The 21,304-nt window shown below is 35.9% G+C and overlaps 2 protein-coding genes across 2 annotated transcripts; both read left to right on the forward strand.

The window, feature by feature from the left end:
- The first annotated feature begins 2,831 nt into the window (after positions 1-2,831).
- Positions 2,832-3,779, forward strand: LOC100765180 (olfactory receptor 51G2). The gene has a single exon (XM_027408007.1). It carries the CDS (start codon positions 2,832-2,834, stop codon positions 3,777-3,779), a length of 948 nt encoding a protein of 315 aa, XP_027263808.1.
- An 8,377-nt stretch (positions 3,780-12,156) lies between these two features.
- On the forward strand, positions 12,157-13,125 carry LOC100764894 (olfactory receptor 51G2). The gene has a single exon (XM_027408006.1). It carries the CDS (start codon positions 12,166-12,168, stop codon positions 13,123-13,125), a length of 960 nt encoding a protein of 319 aa, XP_027263807.1. The 5' UTR covers positions 12,157-12,165.
- Positions 13,126-21,304: the final 8,179 nt, after the last annotated feature.

Genomic DNA, 21,304 nt, shown 5'->3' on the forward strand with positions numbered 1-21,304 from the left:
TTTCTAAAAGGTATCTCAGCACACTAAGCATAAGCTTAGTTCAATGCAGTATACAAAAAAGCAGATTAAAATGGACATTTTACAATTAATGTCAGGGTACTAAAATCTATATAATACCTCCAAAATATTTTCTAACATGTACAAAATCTTTATGGGGAGGTAGAATTCTTTAACTACTTAAATGTCAAAGTTTATCTAATTGCCTTCTAAAACATTTACTTTGCTTTTGTGATAAAGGATATTACAAAGTCAGTGTATCCAATGTTGGATTATTGACTTTGAAAGGTACAACATATACTTTTCTTCTTTTGTTTTGGCACATGTTAGATAAAGACTATAGCCTTTCATTGCTCAGTTTGTGATTGAAAATATATTATTAAAAGTTCATGGAATAAAAATAATTTCCTCATATTCTCCCACACAAAAATGAGAAATACTATGAACAGATAGGGAACCACAGACTTTCAGCCTGGGAACTAGTTCCTGAGTCTTTTCATGCTCAGCTTCATGGCTAGGTCTCCTAAGACATCTGTCTCTTAAAAACTGGTTTATATAATCCACACAAGTCAGTCCTATTATCTTAATAACTTTACTCTGTCCAAAGGGGCCCTACAGAAGCCCTTATAACCCTCTAGAATTGAACAATATCTGGATGTAATGGACATGATCATCTATTGAAGAAATACCCACTAACCACGCTGATTACAGTTCCTCACTGTTCTTTTCCTGGTTTTCTACCATAGGTGATTAGCTGACACTTTATCCCTCTGCATTTGTATGTAAATGCTTGTATAATACTTTGGGAAGTTTCTTGCCTATGGATAGATGGAAGCATGGATTTGCAGTGTGATTGGGTCCTCATGTAGCTCAGTATCTGATCCCAGGTTGACTCATGAATATGGGTTGAATCTATACTCTGCACCTAAGCTCATGGGTCTGAGAGCACTGAATTTTCTTTACTAATATCTCTTAGAAGGTGAAGACAGAGCCAAGACCTCCTTGTATACCCAGGAGCCCATCTGTTGGGTGCTTGCCTATTTGACACATGCCTGTAGAACTTTGCTTTCCAACCAGTCATGTTAGCCCCTCCAATAATGTTTCAGGAAAGTATTAGCCAAGTAAATTAAATTGGATGTTAAAATTCACTTAGGGCTGCTAAATTTTAAGTGTTCCAATTTTAATGGGTGCAATGGCAAATTTTCCAAATTTGCAAAAAATTCAGGGTATTGGCAAACAATTTCAAAGGGAAGAGGATGTGATTTTCTAGGTTCTTGGAAGCATTCTTGTTAACATGATAACATGTTATCTATAGATAAACTTTGTCAGAGACAGATTGAGAAAAATGTCCTCTTTGTTTCTATCTCTTCCACAATCAAATTCAGAATTTTCTCAATGAATGTTAGATGATTCTTAGGAGATAACTCCCCTCAGCCTCTCCTAAATTGTAGTCACACAAATTAGTTCTCTCTTTATATTAATGCTCTTTTTCCAGTAGAATATGTCAGCCACAACTTTGATGCATGTATGAACAACTGTTATTTTGCTCCCTCTATCATTTGTTCTATATTTGCTATCAAACATGTCTAGTGTTCTTTTTATATGGAGACATCCTTACTTAACCTTCATAGAATTGCTACTCTGGAGTTCTCTGAGGTCAACAGTTAACATGTTGATTGATGGTTATAGATGCCTTTTCTTGCAATTTGGCATACTGCTAGGATCTACTGATAGACAAGAATTAGAATATCACAATCGCCCTATTATTGGAAGATGCTGTGTAACATATTTCTCAAGAACATTCAGAAGTCTCCATCTTTAAGGAAAATTATTTAAGATTGTCAGAAGAGAAAATACCACTTAATGTACAATTTTGATATTTGATTAAGGTTTCCCTTGAATACCACATCCTCAGATTTCAGTTTATTCTTCTTTTTGATAACTGTTCTTGACAGCATTGGGATCATTTTAAATCAAATGAGAATGGAGAAAATGGTGAAGATTAATAACTGATACATTTAATCTGTCTAAAGTCAGTGCCCTCTTGATCTAGTTTATCTATGCTCTATATTGACCAGTAAGTCATTTGACCTTCAAAGGCAGAAACCAGATGATACCTGCTCTTATTACCAATATTTACTATAGAGAAAGGGGTTTGATTCATGATTCCACCAACACATGTTTTCCAAATATGAATGTTGTCTACTTTTTATATCTATGTTTCATATATTCATACCTGCTATCCCAAATTTCAGTTAATACCTTGCATAATGATTGAGAAAGTATTTAAATCAAGCCAATGAACACTTGAAGTCAAACCTCTTCAAATATATTTTGACACTGTTTTTATTTGGAATACCTTGGGACCAGTTAAGCACAAAAGCTGTATCTGATAATATAATTTAGTATTAATTACTTATAATTCATAATCTAATTCCCACAAACTTATTCAGCACAATTGTTCATATCCATTAGAAACATGTCTGTATTCTACTATCAGAAATAATGCATTTCATGTGTTTAGGCCATATGTTTTAAACTTGCAGTTGTCCTTAAATTACAAATGTTAAAGAACCTTCCAGATGAAAAAACAGATTTCTTCATGTTAATGATCCAAATATGCTGTTTAAAATAAAGCAATTGTTAAGAAGTGAGTCTGCTTTGTTTCAGTGTAGCAACCACTGAGAGAATGGGATTCAGCAGTGTATCTCTAAAACTCTGCAGCCAGAGCAGCAACACCACTTAAGATATCATACAAGGTAAGTGCTATGAATAAACAGGTTATTTATTTTTGTTTCCATTACAGTTTTCCAGGGCAATCTTTTTCCAGAGTTATGGCTATTTCCAAACATAGTAACTCCAGCAACTTTTTTTTCATATTGATGGATCTTCCTGGACTAGAGGCTTCGCATTGTTGGACAGCAATTCCCATCTGCTTAATTTACATTCTTTCTGTGCTGGGCAACATAACCATAATGCACATTGTCAAGTCTGTGCCCAGCCTCCATACACCTATGTACCTTTTTCTTTCTATGCTGTCAATGGCTGATCTGGGCCTCTCAGCTTCCACACTGCCTTCAATGGTAGCTGTTTTTCTCCTGGGCCAGAGAATGATAGGAGCTGCAACCTGTTTTATGCAACTCTTCTTCATCCACACATTTTCAGTCATTGAATCAGCTGTTCTTTTGGCCATGGCTTTTGACCGCTGTGTGGCCATCAGAGAGCCTTTGCGCTATGCCACCATCCTCACAACAAGACGTATTGGAGCCATTGGACTAGCTGTGGTGATCCGAAGTGCTGCTCTTCATCTGCCTTTGCCTGTGCTCCTGGGAAGGCTGACATTCCAGCCTGTCAGTGCTCTGTCTCATTCTTATTGTGTTCATCCTGATGTTCTAAGGTTGTCCTGTTCCAGTACAGTCATCAACAGTGGCTTGGGGCTATTTGTCATGCTCTCTACATTGGGGATGGATGCTGTGCTCATTCTTCTTTCCTATGTGCTAATTTTAAAGACAGTCTTGAGCATTGCTTCTAATGCTGAACGGTTTAAAGCCTTAAACACCTGCATTTCCCACATCTGTGCTGTCCTTCTATTTTATACCCCACTGGTGAGTTTGTCCATGATCCATCGCTTTGGGAAAAAGAAACTACCAGCTCAGGTATACATGCTTCTTTCTTATCTTCACTTTCTTATGCCACCAATGCTCAACCCAATTGTCTATAGTGTGAAAACCAAAGAGATCAGGATTCGAATTCTAAAGATGCTCCATCCCAAGAAACATTGAAATTTCATTGGACAGTTCCTCAATCCTAAGTAAAGGCTGGCTGATTGAGGCATTCCTACAATGTAGCAGAGTGCCACTTTCACCAGTCAAATAATTATTCAGACACATCATCAGGAACCGAGTATGGATTCTTCCCTACATCATAATTTTTACTATTCAAAAGTCAGTTTTATCAATGAAAGTTTTATTATAGGAGAATCTATTGTGCCTTAAGATTATTTATACACTGACATATAAAAGTAGACAAATTGTAAGAGTTGGGGTTTGCAAAATCTAAAGTCTGTTCCTGAACATCTAGAATTTTGAAAATGTAAACTCAGGAATATTTAAAAATAGTGACAAATATGTTCAATCGCAGTATATCTTACTTTTGTTTTTTATAATAATCATAAATTAGAGATTGCCAATGAAAACTATAACTGAATCAATGTCCCAAATTATACTATGTGTATTTAAAGAAATAAAATTATTAATTCTTGAATTATATTGCTTCATACACTAAATATGCAACTTCATATTTCCTTAAAGGTTATCATTGTAGAAATGGGTAGAACCTTCAACATTATCGATTTTTCTCAGTCTAGTTAACCAAGCCCCTTATTCTTCAATATACACATAGAAATTTCATGTTTTCAAGGACCACTATAGCTATTGACTAAATTACTCAGGGTACAGCTCATATTTCCTTTAATCCTGTGGGAACAATGTTAAGAAGTAAGCTGGTTGGAAACTTAGAAAGATGTTTTTTATGATAACTGACCCAATGTATAATGGCTCCTTTCCCAGACTGACTTAACAAACTTCCCTGATGAAATTGCTTCAGTGAGAAAACAAATACCAATCAGTTAGTTAGGAAATTAAGTGCTGATATTTAAGGTCAGATCATATTTCAAATTCATTTGAAATATTGTAATGGAGAGATAGAAAAAATACAATGTCAAAATACAAATCCCATCCTAGCTATTTGCTATGAATGTATTCAAGTGCACTAGGCTACCTCTTGATTAAAGTGTAAAGAAAACAAATTATAATGCTACTTTCTAGGCATGAAATTCTTCAAGGGCTGGGGAATGATGTTGTATAAATGTATAAGTTTTTAGTTTGTCTTAGGTCCTCAGAGAAGGAAGGAGAATTCTACACTGAGAACACATGGCAGAGTGAGCCCATTTGATCACCGTGATTTTGAGCCATTTTATTGAAGTAAAAAGCTTCAATTAAAGAATATAAACATGAACCATGTGTAGGAAATATAGTGCACCTATTGATGACACTCCATAACTTTAGAGCTGTATCTGTAAATTTAAGTAATGCTTCATTTTCTGGAACATTTATTTTGTGTATAATGTGCAATGGTAGAAAATTCCTTTGTTGTTTAGAATTAATGATAATAATTGATTGTCTAGTGAATCATTTAACCATTTTAGAAAGTGATTCCCATACATAGCTATATTATGTATTCTAATATTGTTAGTAAATAATAGAATCATAGCTATTGATTTAGTATTGGCAAGTGTTCTGAGTTTTTAAATAGAATATCCTAGTCAATTCTCAATGCCACTGTCTTAGTGTCTTTTATTATTCAGTTTGTGCATTCTAGTGACAACTAGACAATGTGCAAAATGTGAGACACACTGGCACATTCAGCACTAAATGGGATGTCATTATCAACCCCCTTCCCTCAAAGTTTAGAATTATGTGGAAGTAGATGCAAATAGACCATAAGAGCTTAGAGGTAATGGATGACTGCAAGGAAACAGTCTTCCAGGCACCACAGGGTTGATACACATATGAACCTATAGAAACCATGACAGTATATGTAAATTTTTAACCCATTACATTCAATTGTTGTTGTCAGTATGCACAGGGGTATATGCTTATCAGTTAGGAAGTGAACAACCTATTAGTGGTTACTCCAACAAAGAAAAGTGACCCTCCTTCCATAGTATCATTAGCTGCTAACTAGCTCCTTAGTGAAGGATAGGAGCCCCTTGCCACTATGTGCTGAAATTTTTAAAAACTATATATTTACTGAGTTTTATACTATATGTCTATTTTGGCTGCATGTATGTATATTAGCCATGTGCATGCCTGAAAGGGAGCAGATTCCCAGATACTGGAGTTCTGAGTAGTTATGAGCTGCCATTTGGGTGCTAGGAAGTGAAGTCAGGTCCTCTACATGAGCAAGTGCTCTTAACCACTGAAAGAGACATTCTTTATCCCCTGCCATATTGTTATTTTAAAGTGGCTTGGTCTTGTGCAGATATTGTGCAGGTAACCACAGCTGTTATTGAGTTTATGAGTTCAACAGCTGAGAGCAGCCTAAATCTATGCACATAAATATAAATATTTAGAAGGCAGTATAACAGGATGATTATTTAGCAAAACAATAGCAGTAATTTCCTCACTATAGCCTAGAATCTCCCAATTCATGGGCAGGGACCAAGTTTCCAGGGACTTCCTGTTGAGTAGTCCTTTAATCCAATCAAGAGAGCCATTGTTTACCTCATGAAAAAGTATTCTTATTGTTGCACCAGTGATTTTATAAATTTCTGTTTTGATGTACATCATAGAGTGGCCAAATACGTAAGCCTAAATCTAAGACTGAGATTTCTGCTTTTTTTCTTATATGTGAAACATATTATTTAGTAAAATATTTTTTAAGGGGTAACAGCATTATTTATGTTCCTTTGTGTCTAGTAGCCTGGGTAATTTTCTACTGTCCAACTTTAGAGCTATATCAGCAAATTTAGACAATGCTTAATTTTCTGGAACCTTTATTTTATGTATAATGTGCAATGGTAGAAAATTGCTTTGCTGTTTAGATTTAATGATAATATCAATTGTCTAATGAATCATTTAAAAATTTTAAGAAGTGATTCCCATACATAGCTATATTATGTATTCTAATATTGTTAGTATATAATATAATTATAGCTATTGATTTAGTATTGGCAAGTGTTCTGAGTTTTTAAATAGAATATCCTATTCAATTCTCAATGCCACTATCTTAGTGTCTTTTATTATTCCAGTGAAGTCATTTGAAGGACTCAGAATCTAAAAAAAAATGCAAATATTCAAAAGCTTTATGTGTTGAATTTCCAAAACACAGTTTCACTTCAGATGATTGCTGTTAACTATATATACATCTCATAAATACTGTATTATTTTAGTTCATAGACATAAAATAGGCTCACAATTGTGTCACTGAAACTGTGTGACTGAAAAGAATACAAGCAAATAGAGATAAATTTTAGTTCATGTCTTGATCAGGTATTTTTTAGCTATTTTTTAAGGGATTTCCAGCAATAAAACCTCAGATGGTTGGCAAACCATGTGACTAGCAATTATAACAGTGTCTCTTTAGAACATGTAAAACTTGTTTTTAATGGCATGATTAAAGTCATTGGCTGCCACCAGGCCCATAGTCCCTGTTGTGTTCATCAGGGTTCAACCTGGGCATTGGCTAATTTGTTGTAAAATTGTTCTTCACTGAGCACTCCCTGCCACTGGACTCCTGAGGAGGAGGAGGAGGAGACATGCTCTTTGTCCTTGTTTCCTTGTGGGTGAGTAAATAATGTGGGTTTTGAAAAACAAATGGTTAAATTTGAATTAAGTTAGGGAGACAGGAAGTAAAACCATTGACTACTAAGAGTAAAGAAAAGGATATTTTTGTTTCAGATGTCATGGAACTAATGAATGGGTTTCCTACTGAATTTTTAAAATGTCCTTTTGTAGCAAAGAAAGTCAATTAAATGTAAAATTGTTAGATAGACTGATAAATCACCAGCAATAATTCCTCAGTTAAATGAATCATTATGTGAATGGGTAGAAGTCTTAATATGTATACCTCTGCGGATCTGAACTAAAATTTGGGAAATTTTTAGAAACAGAATCATCGTGTAGAGCTGCTGACTTGGAAAATAGTTTAATTTCTTTCCTTCTTTTAAGAAATATGATCTCAATGAATAAATCTATTCTGATCCCTGTTGAATTCAGCTCTTTCTATTTCCTTGAATAAACATCTATGAAAGACACCTTGAATCTAAGGTGAGAACGTAGGAGAAATTAAGACAAATATTAACAGTCATTATCTACTTTCTAACAGGCTAGAATGCTAGAGAACATTCATTCTACTTTTTTATTTTACACATAAACGCACACAAATATCTCATTCTATGAGAAGTAATAAATCTATAAATTTCCCTTTGTATAAAGATAGCATCTATATGGTACAAATATGTAAACATATATTAATATGTAATATACATGAAAATATTTTGGACATGAAAATTTTATTTGTATTTATTTCATTCTAGTATGGGAGGGAAATTTATTGTTCTAATTGTAAAGACACCAATGCTGGAAAGTCCAGCATGGCTTTCTGAATTTGTTATCCCCATCCTATCCCAGCTAACTGAAACTCTACTAGTGAGCCTGATGCAGAGTTTCTGCAAAGGATAAATCCCATAGTACCTTCTTGACATTTTTAGAGAAATATCTCATGTTTAAGTGCTACTTTTAGCCTACTTCTGTTTCTCCTCTTGTCTTTGTGTTGAAGCCAACACCAGAAATATGGCCTGAATTTTCAAGAACATTCCTCTGCTTGTAATTCTGTCCCTCACCTCCATAAAGCATGTATAAATAATTAAAACAGAAGAAAAATGAGTATATACAATCACAAATTCTTTTCTAGGCAGTATCTAAGCTTAATATATACAGAAATACAAAAAAATCTAGTGACTGTCTATTTTCATATATCATTTCTTTCCAAAAGATAATAAAACCAAAGTCTGACAAACATTACAAGGGCATTTGTTGTACTTATGCCTCTGTAACTGTGATTTATAGACAAAAGGAGACCCTTTCAGCTTGTTAAAGAAATATTTCTGTTCAATTAAAAAAATTACAGTCTAAATTTAAGAATTATTCTGTTATAGAAACATTTGGATGCCCAGTTATTCTCAGTCAATGCCCTCAAATATATCTGTCTTTTTTCAGATTTTCATCAATTTTCAACATCCCAGGAGATTAGCAGCCAGACAGATTATCTTAGTGAAAATTTGTTTATTTTCCCAGTAAATGCTTAGTCAACTCTTGGCATAAATATTTATTATAATTATGATTCTGGTCCTTAATAATTAATACTAAAGACATCTGAGTTTATATAAATATACTTGCTGGAACCATCTTAGCACTTTTTTGTAAGGATCAAACTCTTTCTTTGTGGGTGTGGGTGCCCTGATTTCTCTCCTAGATCTGTTTCACTGGGACTTTGACAATTGTCATCAGCTGTCTACACTGCAATCCTACACCTAATGGTGGTAGCAGTTCAGCCTTTGGGATGCAACACATTCATCTTAAGGCAAGTTGAAACACCAAAGGCAAGGCTTCAACCCAGGAAACAATAACTCACTGGGGATTGAGAGAGACCTAAAATGCTGCATGATTTACAGGTTTCCATTATGCTAAAGCTACCAGTTCTGCTTCACTATTGCTAGGGTAAACAGATATATGTTTAGTATAGTAGGGAGCTGACACTTATTCGGCTGGGTGACATGAATTGATTGAGTGAGCTTTATCTTCTCACCATGAATGCTTCTTTTCATTCCTCAAATTCTCAATCTAGCATGATATTACTGTCTCTTTCACCTTTGTTTTATTTTCTCCAAATATTGGATATAATATCGATTGTGATGCTTCTTTTCCCCTTCATTATTTGAACATGTTACAGCTCCAATCCCTGTATCTAAAATAGTACCTGACATAGTTTCACTATTGCATAAAATCACAAGCATCCAGTTGAGGGGCAAGGAGATAAGTTATAAGAGGAAAACAACTTAAGAAATGAAAGAAAAAGAACAAAATCAAAAAAGAATTCATGAGAGTTTAAGTCTGGTGTGCACAAAATCACATGCATACACACATAATTAAACAATAAAAATAAATCTTTAAAGATAATAGGCTTTCTGACTTTTCAGTATATTAATCAGAACTCGATGTTTGTCCTCAGGTACTGAATACAATATTCATATTTCAAAGCAGGAAATCACTCAAAATTATTTCTAGTCTTGGATCCTCCTTTTACAGACCAAAAGATGAAATTATAGACTTCAATTCCTTTTTCTTTCTTTTTAATAAATGGAAAATAGATTCTTCTCTCATATAATACATCCTGACCACAAGTTCCCCTCTCTCCAGTCCTCTCAGCTTCCCTCGCACATTTCTTCTCCCCCAGATTCACTCCCCCTCTGTTTCTTCTTCAGAAAAAAAGGGAGGCCTCCAAGAGATAACAGTCAAACAGAACAAAGCAAGGTGTAATAAGACAAGACAAGAGTCTTCATATGGAGGCTAGACAGGCAATAGAAGGAAAAGAGTCCCAAGAGCAGAAAAGAGTCAGGGATGCATCCGCTCCAACTGTTAGGAGTTCCACAACTCCCCACCCCAGCTAACATCCAAAACATATGCAGAGGACTTGGTGTAGACCCAAGAAGGCACCTGCTTGCTGCTTGAGTGTCTGTGAGCCCATTGGAGCCCTGCTAACTGATATGGTTGGCCTTGTTCTCCTGGTGTCCACCATGCCCTCTGACTTCTACAATCTTCCCACCCCCCTCTTCTGTGTCCCTGATATCCAAGCCAAGGGACCCGTTATAGACCTCCAACATACACTCTCCACATAAAGTGTGTCTGTAGGTCCCTGCACCTGCTCCTGTCTACTGTAAAGGAAATCTTTCTGATGACTAAGAGACAAGGCACAAATCTAGGAGTATAGAAGATATCATTAGGAATCTTTTTTCTGACTTTCTGATCCATCCATCTCTCTCTCTCTCTCTCTCTCTCTCTCTCTCTCTCTCTCTCTCTCTCTCTCTCTCCTTGTTTCTTTCCTTCCTTACTTCTTTCTTTATTTTTTTCTAGTCATGTTTTGTTATAGGCTAAGTTTCTGGACTATCTAGTCCATTTCCTGGTCATCCAGGCAGTTTAAGCCATGGGATCCTTCTTGTTGGCTTTCAAGTTATACCAAACATTGGTTTGTCACTCCCACAAGTTCTGAAGCAGCATTACCCTAGAACATCTTGAAGGCAGGAGAGACTGTAGGTGGAGTGTTTTGTAGCTGGTTTGGTGTCCAAGTTTCTCTTTTATTAGCCTACAGATTTCCTTCTCTGGCCAAAGAGACTAGGACATAGGGATGAAGGTTTCAAGCAGGCACCAGCTAAACCTCTATGTTCAATGAGCTTTGTGGTAGTTTTCCTAGCAATGAGGCCCTACTGTCAGTTTTCAGAGAGTGACTTGCTGTCCCTAGTATCAGCCTGGGTTGTTTGGGGATCTCCATAGAACCTCCTCAGTCAATAACTCAACAAAATATAACCCAGTCCCACAACTGGAATCCTTGCTTGGCTATAAATAAAGGCAAATTCAGACTCTATATCCTCCTTACTAGGAGTCCTCACTAGGGTCACCCTCATAGTTTCCAGGAATTTTCCACTGCACTAGTTTTTCTACAGCCTCCCAAATGTCCTCAAGTCCAGCTGTCTCTCCATGTACTCTTTCCTTCCATAGTTCCCCCCATATACCTAATCCCTCCTGCTCCAATACTCACCTTCCTCAAGATGGGGTTGGTAGATTGCTCATGGGATTAGAGCACTTGTTGTTCTTGCAGAAAACCAGTGTTTTATTTCCAGCACATACATCATGGCTAATAACCATGATCCAGAGGACCCACTGTACTCTTCTGACCTTTGCAGGAACCAGAAATACATATGGTGTACATGGATACAGGCATGTATCATATTTATGCAAACAAAATAAAGCAAATAGAACTTAAAAATAATTTGAATGGTACATATAAAATTGTTTCCTAAAGTGCTTTCAGTGAAAGAAATATGAAATGAATTGCAACTGTATTTTTCTATGTAGATGAAATGACTGAATTCTTCATGGTTATTGCTTTGGAAAAGGAGGGGAATGTGAAGAAATTAACAAAAAAAGGGACCAAAAAAAGGGACCTGGAATTCTGGACTAGGTTTGATATAAAAGCTATGCTGGGAGATAGCCTGAATTTAATTCCCAATATTTGTAGTATAGACTTGGAACCAACAGGTTTAGCTTATTTCTAAGGACATATGCCTACTTCCAATTTAAGCATTAAAATATTTGCATTGCAGTCTTACTATGCACAAAACTTTCTTCTAACATTTAAACAAATTCATCTTCTTAAAGGGATCCTTAATTATGAACTAAAAGAAAGGCTGATATAAATTAGATTTCTTTGACTTGAGAGCAACATTTTGAAGAGTTTTCGTTAGACCCAGCTCTCAGAAGTTGTAACAGAAAATCACTTGGGATCAGGTCCTGTGATTGCACTTGATTTTGGAGCCTTCCTTTAGTTGCCATGGCCCACTCCAACCACTCCAGCACCTTCTTCTTTCTGACTGGCCTCCCAGGCCTTGAGGCTGTGTATGTCTGGCTCTCCATTCCTCTGTGCATCATGTACATTGCCTCTCTGGCAGGAAATGGCCTGATTCTGTGGGTTGTAAAGTCAGAATCCTCCCTGCACCAGCCTATGTACTACTTTCTGTCCATGCTAGCAGTGACAGACTTGGGCCTGTCTGCCTCCACACTGCCCACCATGCTCACAATCTACATGATGGGTATCAGGGAGGTGGCATTAGACATGTGCCTTGCCCAGCTTTTCTTCATCCATACTTTCTCCATCATGGAGTCCTCTGTGCTGCTGACCATGGCCTTTGATCGTTTTGTGGCCATCAGCAGTCCGCTACGCTATGGCACCATCCTCACCAACCCTCGGATTGCCAGCTTGGGACTGGCCATTGTGGTTCGCAGCATTGGTCTCCATATCCCTGCCCCCATCATGCTGAAGAAGCTGCCTTACTGCCAGAAGCGCCAGCTTTCCCACTCTTACTGCCTGCATCCAGATGTTATGAAGCTGGCCTGTACTGACACCCACATCAACAGTGCCTATGGCCTCTTTGTGGTTCTCTCCACCCTGGGTGTGGACTCTGTGCTCATTGTTCTCTCCTACGCGCTGATCCTCCACACAGTGCTGTCAATTGCCTCCAAGACCGAGCGCCTCAAGGCCCTCAACACCTGTGTCTCCCATATCTGTTCTGTACTGCTATTCTACACACCTATGATTGGCCTGTCCATGATACACCGATTTGGCAAGTGGGCTTCCCCGTGCAGTCGTGTGTTGCTGTCTTATCTTCATTTTCTCACTCCGCCAGTGCTCAATCCAGTTGTTTATACCATAAAGACTAAGCAGATCCGAGTGAAGATTCTGCGCATCTTCCGGTCTGGTGGAGCAACCATTGGAGATACCCAGGGTCACTAAATCTTCTCCCATGGGGTTAAAAACCTGGAGCTACAGTTACTCTTCTGCATATTAATTATTACTACTAATGTAGACATTATTGTAACTGATATATCACTGAATACAATTAATTTTTATTAGAGTTCAAGAGAAATAAATGGTAAATAAGACACTGCTCAGGTTTGTAACTTATTGACACAAATCGTTTAGAAAATACATAATCAGGTGTAATGTTTTTAGGCACAATTATTTGTCTCTTCAATGTACATCCCTTCTTATGACTGCACTATTTTACTATATTAGGCATTTGATTAATATTTGCTTAGTGAAAGATTGAATGGATAAATAATGTGTTGAAGGAGACATTTTGTAAGTGTACAACATTCAAGATTCAATGCCAGTTGACTGCAAGTTAAGCTATGAACACTTCTAGGTTTTACGATTTTTTTATCTTGTTCAATAGAAATTTAAAAGATGCTTTAGCTACTCCATTAAACTGTTATGTCACAGTTAAAAAATAGTTTTTTTTTTATAAAAGTAGAAACAATTCCAATCTAGTCTCCTTAGAGGTAATCTTATGCTTAAAGAATCCAGTAGTGTTCAACATAACCAATTAAGAAGTAGACAGCTTGAAAGTCAAATAGATGAGAGCTGTTACAATAGTTCAAATACAATGTGGTGTCTATTTCATTGTATATACTTCACTTTCTAAATATCTCATTTATATCCGATTATGAAAAGAACTTAAAGGGCATACAAGGTAGAACCTAAGAAACAAACTGTCTAACTGCAGACAACAGAAGAAAACAAAATGTCATGCTAAAGTGAATTATAGAACAAGTAAAAGAATCAGAAGAATGAGGATTGAATATTCTTTTTGGTATTTGTTCATGATCTAAAATATCAGTGGATATGCTAAAAAATGTATGTTTTATAGTTTTAGGTGGTAATGATAAAATAGCCTAACAATGCAATTTTGCATATAGCCTGGTTATTTAAAGATTATGTTTGTTCATTACATCAAGTAATTTTCCTATATGTAAAAGACATTATAGTACTGGTCATTCATTGTAGCAATACATTTAGTTTAAATACGTATATTGTTCAATTATATATTCATCATTTTTATTTAATAACACATAATAATTATGGAATACACTCTGATGTTTAAATATATGTATGGATTGACTAATGGCCAACGAAGATAATTAGCACTTTCCTTATTTTAAACAGTGATCTTTATCCTGGAGAAAGTATTCCAAATATTCTCTTCTAGTATTTTTCAAATACAAAACTCAATATTGTTGACTAGATTTATCCTCTGTAAAAAGAGTCATCTGAGCTATATCTTGTCCAACTGTAACACTGATTCCATGGATATATTTCTTGACCTTTTCCTGCCTTTATACTTCCTGGAGCCTCTGGTAACCACTATTCTAATCTCAACTTTTATGAAAACAGTCATTTTCAGATTTTTTTTCTGATTTACCAAATAGGAATTAGTAATACATATTATTGGCAGTATAATGAATGTGGAAATATAGGAATATAGGAAATCCAGTTCATTATATACTTGTTTTGTGACACAAGTATGCAACGGAAAGACTCAGGAAATAATTCAAGACATCAATTATAGTCTTATTACTTGTTACATACATGAAAACTGAAATGGCTATATGCCTTTTATTGTTAAAAAGTGAAGTAATCCAAGAATAAAATGCAAAAAATTCAAGATTATGAGAAAATGGGGGCAGGAAATGGGAGGAGGGCTGACAGATGGCATGTGTGTTTAGGGGTGTTGAACATAATGTGAAGTCACACACACACACACACACACACACACACACACACACACACACACACACGAATATGCCTTAATTAAATCCACTATTTTGATGCTAACTGAAATAAAACACAATACACTGGCTTATTTGAATGAGGTAAAAATAAATCATTTGATTTCCAATAAACTCATGGAGATTCATGAAGGGTAACAAAGTTGTCAATTAATAGTTCATATCAGTTTAAGATGCTATCAATCATTTTAAATGCAGTGGCAATCATGGTGGACTTTCCAATGGGCTTCTACTCAGACCCAATGCATGGAATTGTCCTTTCCTGTCTTAGGACCTCCTCACTGGTAAAATAAACAAATGGTTTACAAATAACACAGACAGATTCTTAAGAAATTTGTTTTCTATAGTGGGATGATGCCAGATGTGATAACAACATCCATAGTTCAATTATTGCTACAATTGTGACTGATTTCACGACAAAGGAATGGGAAATTTCATGGATCTCTCTGTCTCTGTCTCTGTCTCTCTCTGTCTCTCTGTCTCTGTCTCTGTCTCTGTCTCTCCTCTCTCTCTCTCTCTCTCTCTCTCTCTCTCTCTCTCTCTCTCTCTCTCTCTGTGTGTGTGTGTGTGTTTCTGTCTCTGTTTCTTTCTGTGTGTGTGTTATTCATTATTATTGAACATAGAAATGGAAGAATGAGAGACGAGACTCATGAGAATTATGAACTGATGTCTAGAGTTATTTGAAACACATGAAGCCTGGTGAGTATCATTCTGTTATTGAAGTCATACATAGACAATTCCACTCCGCATATTCAAGTAGACCAAATGTCCACGCTACAGATCTTTAGATACTTCTGCAGATATGCTACTGTGATGCTAAAGGGACTTCAGTTTTTCAACATTTACATTAAAGTTGTGTGGTTTGGGCAATCTGTGGGCCCACTGACAGTGGGACCAGGATTTATCCCTAGTGCTCGAACTGGCTTTTTGGAGCCCATTTTCTTTGGAGGGATACCTTGCTCAGCCTAGACATAGTGGAGAGGACCTTGGTCCTGCCTCATAGTGATGTGCCAGACTTTGTTGTCTCCCCATGGGAAGGCTAACCCTCTCTGAGGAGTAGATGTGGAGGAAAGGTGGGGGGAGTGGAAGTAGGGGAGGGCATGGAAAATGGCATTAGTATACCAAAAATTTTAAATTAAATTAAAAATATTATCTGCCTCCTTTTCTTTCATCTTCATCTAACCTTTTCATTAATTAATAAAAAAATATTCTTTTAAAATTAAAGTAATTCAAACATATATATACTAACTCTTGTTGTTAAGGTGGTAAATATGATGTATTGATGCATATATGAACTGGGTAAGTTTATAATTTGTTTAAATATATTTACTCAAACATTTATCATTTCTCCAAGTTCCAGATTCCTCAAATCATGTTGCTGAGCTTTGTGAAGTATATAGTACCTTATTTTAATCTTTATTTATCCTGATGCAAAACGGCATAGCAGAAATTCTTGTTCAAAGATTTAATTGCTGTTATTTTGCGTATATAAATGTTCAGCCTGCATGTATATCCATGCACCTCATCTATGCAGTATTCACAAAAGCAAAGACGAAAAAGTCATTGAGTCCTAGTGGGATCCAGTCTTTCTAATTTATTTGCTAAATAGATAAAGTCACAATAAGAAAAAAAATTGATGTTATGGGATGTGCAATGGATTATCTAGTGTAATTGTTTAGGGAGAATGTTGTAATTACATTATCATCTCAGACACTCCAAATGCATAAGAAAACTAAGGAGAATTGTCCACTTTTCAGTTTCTTCAGGTTTTATTATTCACAATAGGAAGACAATTTCAAAGCTCCTTACATATTGGAATATAATAACATGCTTTTAAGGGAAGTATATTGGTACTCTATAATGTGCTTTATTTATAATCAAAATACAGAAGATGAGAAAATGTTTTTGTTTTAAATATATGTACCTTATGATTGGGTAATTGCCTTAATGGAAATCTACAGAGGAGATGATGAATAGGTTTTTTTTTTTTTTTTTTTTTTTTTTTTTTTTTTTTTTTTTTTTTTTTTTTTTTTGCTTTTTCAGACAGGCTTCTCTGTGTAGCTTTGGAGCCTATCCTGGCACTTGCTCTGGAGACCAGGCTGGCCTTGAACTCACAGCAATCCGCCTGCCTCTGCCTCCCAAGTGCTGAGATTAAAGGCGTGCGCCACCAACGCCCTGCGATGAATAGCTTTACTAGACTGAAATGACTAACTATTGCTAATTCCCCCAAAAGCCTTAATTCCTCGATAAATGGTACCAGATGTCTTCTTTCCAGTATTTACTGAATAGCTCAGTCATAGGTCAACCAATTAGGATTGAAGTTGGATTTAAATATAAGTTATTTATTTGAATTCCAAAAGAGTTTCACATTATAATGTTTAGAAAAGTTCATTTACTGATTAGTACAGAAATTTTATTGATTCACATTAAGAAATAAATAAAAACAGGTGTGAAGTTAATGAATCACAAGTCAACCCGTTCAATTTGGCTTCCTGCCCAATAATATTTTTAGACATTTCATTTTTAGTTTGAGATTTTCATATGAACATAGTGATCTTGATCAATTCCACTCACAATTTACTCCCCTCTAACATTAGCCATCAACTTTATGTGCTCATCTTTAATCACAATGAGTTCACTTGGAATTACATGTAGTCATGGTATAGGACTATCACATTGGAGCATGAGTAGCTTCTCTTGGGCTGAGTCCATGAAAAATCTGACTCTCCCTGATTTAGCAACCATAACTGGCAATAGCACTTCAGATTATTTGAAGATGTCAAAAGTCTTCCCAGATCTATGTTATTATTTTGGCTGCCTTGATTCTGTTCAGATCTTGTGCTTGCAGTCACAACTGCTATGAGGTCATGTGTGCAATGGCCTTGTCATACCAGCAGGTAGTTCCCCACTGAAGATTGCTGCCTCTGGCTGTTACAATTTTTCCACCCTGTGTTCCATGATGGTCTATGAGCTGGATTGGAGGGTTTGATACCATTGTCCTCTGGCTGTTAAAATTTGGGCCCCTTGTACATATCCCTAGCATAGGAATGGACTTTGGGAGCCCATCCAACATAGAGGGATACTTCCTGAGCCTAGACACACAGGATGGGCCTAGGCCCTAGCCCAAAGGATATGATAGACTCTGATGACACCCTATGGAAGGCCTCACCCTCCAGGGGGAGCAGAAAGGGTATGTGATAGGTAGGGTTTTAGTTGGGGGAATGGTATGGGAGGAGGGGAGGGAAAGGGAGCTGGAATTGACATGTAAAACAATCTTGTTTCTAATTCAAATAAAAAAATTCAAATTTATAGTTTTTCCATACTGTCTTCCATGATGGACTATGAGCTTAATTGGAGAGTCTGATACCAATGTCCTCTCTACTGTCTTTTTTTTCTCTATACATTGATCAGTTGTAGTTCTCTATATAAATTGCCATCTGTCTACTCTAAAAAGAAGAGGAGTAAGAGATGCACTAACCAATGATTAAAAGATAAGAATATTGTGGTGGATAACTTAATATTTTGTTTATTGAGGAGTAATATAGTATTAGTTTTTCCTCTAGGATCACAACCATCCTGGTGTAGTTAAGCATCAGTTTTGGCACCTGGTATGCCTTCTGCTTTGTGAGAGTGGGTGTTAAATCTAGTCAGAAACTTGTTAGTTACTCTTATAGTGTTAGTTGTATCAGGTGATTATCTTGCCAGAACAGTTGTTAGTATAGCTAACAGGGTTCACTGCTTTGACACCATTGATTGTTTTTGTCCCCCAATAGCATGCATACAACCTTCCAGCATCATGAAAGCCATTTGGATGAATCTAGATTCAACATATATAAGAAAACACAGCGATTGTCTTTTAAAATTTAATTTCCTTAACATAAGAGTTTTTCCTATTTCTACACATGTCAAAAGATGAGCAATGTTTTGCCACATGATGTATTCATTAAAATGTGTACATATATACAAATATGTGTACATAATGATAATTAAAGATGAAGAGGTCATAAATTTTAGGCAGAGTGGGGAAAATCACAGGAGGAGTTAAATGGATATAATGACTTATATTACTCATATATGAAATTCTCAAAAATTAAATTAATAAAAAAATCTTTTAAGGGGCTTGTGAGATAAGTCAGCATTTCAGACTGTTTGCCATTCTTGCAAAGGACACAAGTTTAACTTACAAGTTGTGAAGTCCCCTATTAACTGTAACTTCAGGCCAGGGCATCCAAGGCCCTCTTCCAGCATCTGTCCACACCCAAATATTTGTTGCAAATAAACAAAGAGAGACACAAGAAGACATAAATGAAATTTGAAGAAAAAAATTAAGTTCAGATGAAACTAGAATATTGACATATTAAACACTAGACACTGTTGCCTGGCTTGATCTTGTACAGATATTGCTTAGACAATTTGATTTTTGACAATTTCATATATGAGTAATATACATCATATCCATTCAACTCCTACTGTGTTTCCCCCACACTGCCTAAATTTAATCAATGTAGAAGTTAAGGGGAGGATATCAGGAAAATTATAATCAAAATTCATTTGATGAAATGAATAATGAATTACTAAATATATGTAGAGTATATAAGATTAAACTAGCTAACATTTGTAGTAAATGTAGAAAAAAATGAAAGTATTCCCCATAATATAATAAACTTGACAATGATTTCTACTCTCATTGCTTATTTAACATAGTGCATGAATTCTTAGCCAGAGCAATAGGGCAAGAAAAAGAAACATATGAATTAAAACAAAGTGCCATAGTGGCAGTCTTTTCTTGGTTGTAATCAACAGCTTTTTAATTGGATTTGGCAAGAAGGTACTTTAAACCCAGACAATTATCTGGGCTTTTAAGATCATGGGTCTTGAGAAGTGTAACATGATAAATAAAAGACAAACAGACTGAAAATGGGGTTCAATCTTTTACCTGGAGATCAGAGAAGTGAAGCCGACAAGCCATTAGTTCTTATCTCTACATCAGACTGAAATGGCAATCCTATCTCCATCAAGGTTAAGACTCCAATCCCAGACTACTGCCTCTTTTCAGCATGGCAAAAGACAAATTCTCTCATGAGACCCTTTGCTTCTTCCTTTTATACCTCTCAAGTGCTGGTTTAAAAGGCATGTGACCCCAAGTGCTGAGATAACCTCTGTGTGAGCTGTTTGTCTTTAGAACTGGATCAATTTCGTTTAGTTCAATGTGGACTTAATCACCAGAAATCCATCTGCCTGTCTCTTGAGTCCTGGGATTTAAGGTGTGTGCCACTGCCACCCAGCTTCTATAGCTAAGTAGTGTGGCTGGCTTGGCATTTTGATCCTCAGTGGTTTTATTAGATCATAAACAATATATCACCACAGAGGAGAACTTACAGCCACCACTTTATTAAACTAGTGTAATTTCTAACCTCATTCTAAATGTTTATGCTTCTACCCATAGATCAGTGTAGCTCCCATCATGAAGAATCTTCTCTGTAAAAGATAAAAACAATGATAGAAAATCACAACCAACCAAAAAGGAGAAAATAAGTGATTGTGGGTACCCAATCCAAGTTGATCCATTCACAGCACAACTCCTGTACACAAGGCACAGGAAACATTGTGGAAGAAAGATTTTAAGAACTAGAGAAACAGAAATTGGCTATGAGACCACATCTTCTAGGAATGTCATTAAAATGATACCCATAAAGTCTTAATAACATGGCTTCTTGAACAAGGAAAACACAAAAAGATATGTGAATATGGAAGGGCATACATCTCATGGGTCACCAAGCCTAGACAAAAACCTACAGGAAACTAAGGTATGCTGAGAATGAAAGAAAATAGCTTGCCCAGGAAACAGCCCCTGGATTCATTAGTCAATATCAAGTGGTCAACCCTGAAATCATACACTACACAAGCTGAACAAAGTGTATTTATATATTTAAGTATATGCATGAATACGACTGTGTGTGTGTGTGTGTAGGACAACATATAAAACAAAGGCCTTAAGAAGGAACTAAATAAGGTACAAGTCACATGGTAGTGTTTGGAGGGAGTTAAGGAAAAAGGAAAAATGAAGTAATTATTTATTATGTATGTATCACTATGTAATAAAATATTATGTAATAAAAATGTTACTTATTTTGTTTTCTGAGATTATATTACATCATTTTCCTTTCTACTGTCCTCCCTTAAAATCTACACATATATCTATCCTTACTCTGTTTCATACTCATGTATTCATTTTCAAGTACTGTTTTTACATATATATGCATATATATTCATGATACATTAATAAATGCTATTAAAATGCAAAATGATTCAGTGAACTCATTATTTGGCAACTAACAGTAAAT

Source organism: Cricetulus griseus, chromosome 3 (genome assembly GCF_003668045.3).
Source record: "Cricetulus griseus strain 17A/GY chromosome 3, alternate assembly CriGri-PICRH-1.0, whole genome shotgun sequence".
Lineage (NCBI taxonomy): Eukaryota > Metazoa > Chordata > Mammalia > Rodentia > Cricetidae > Cricetulus > Cricetulus griseus.

What these genes read in the sequence shown, in the direction of transcription:
- LOC100764894 (XM_027408006.1), top strand. Translation starts at nt 12,166, where the DNA reads ATGGCCCACTCCAACCACTCCAGCACCTTCTTCTTTCTGACTGGCCTC.
- LOC100765180 (XM_027408007.1), top strand. Translation starts at nt 2,832, where the DNA reads ATGGCTATTTCCAAACATAGTAACTCCAGCAACTTTTTTTTCATATTG.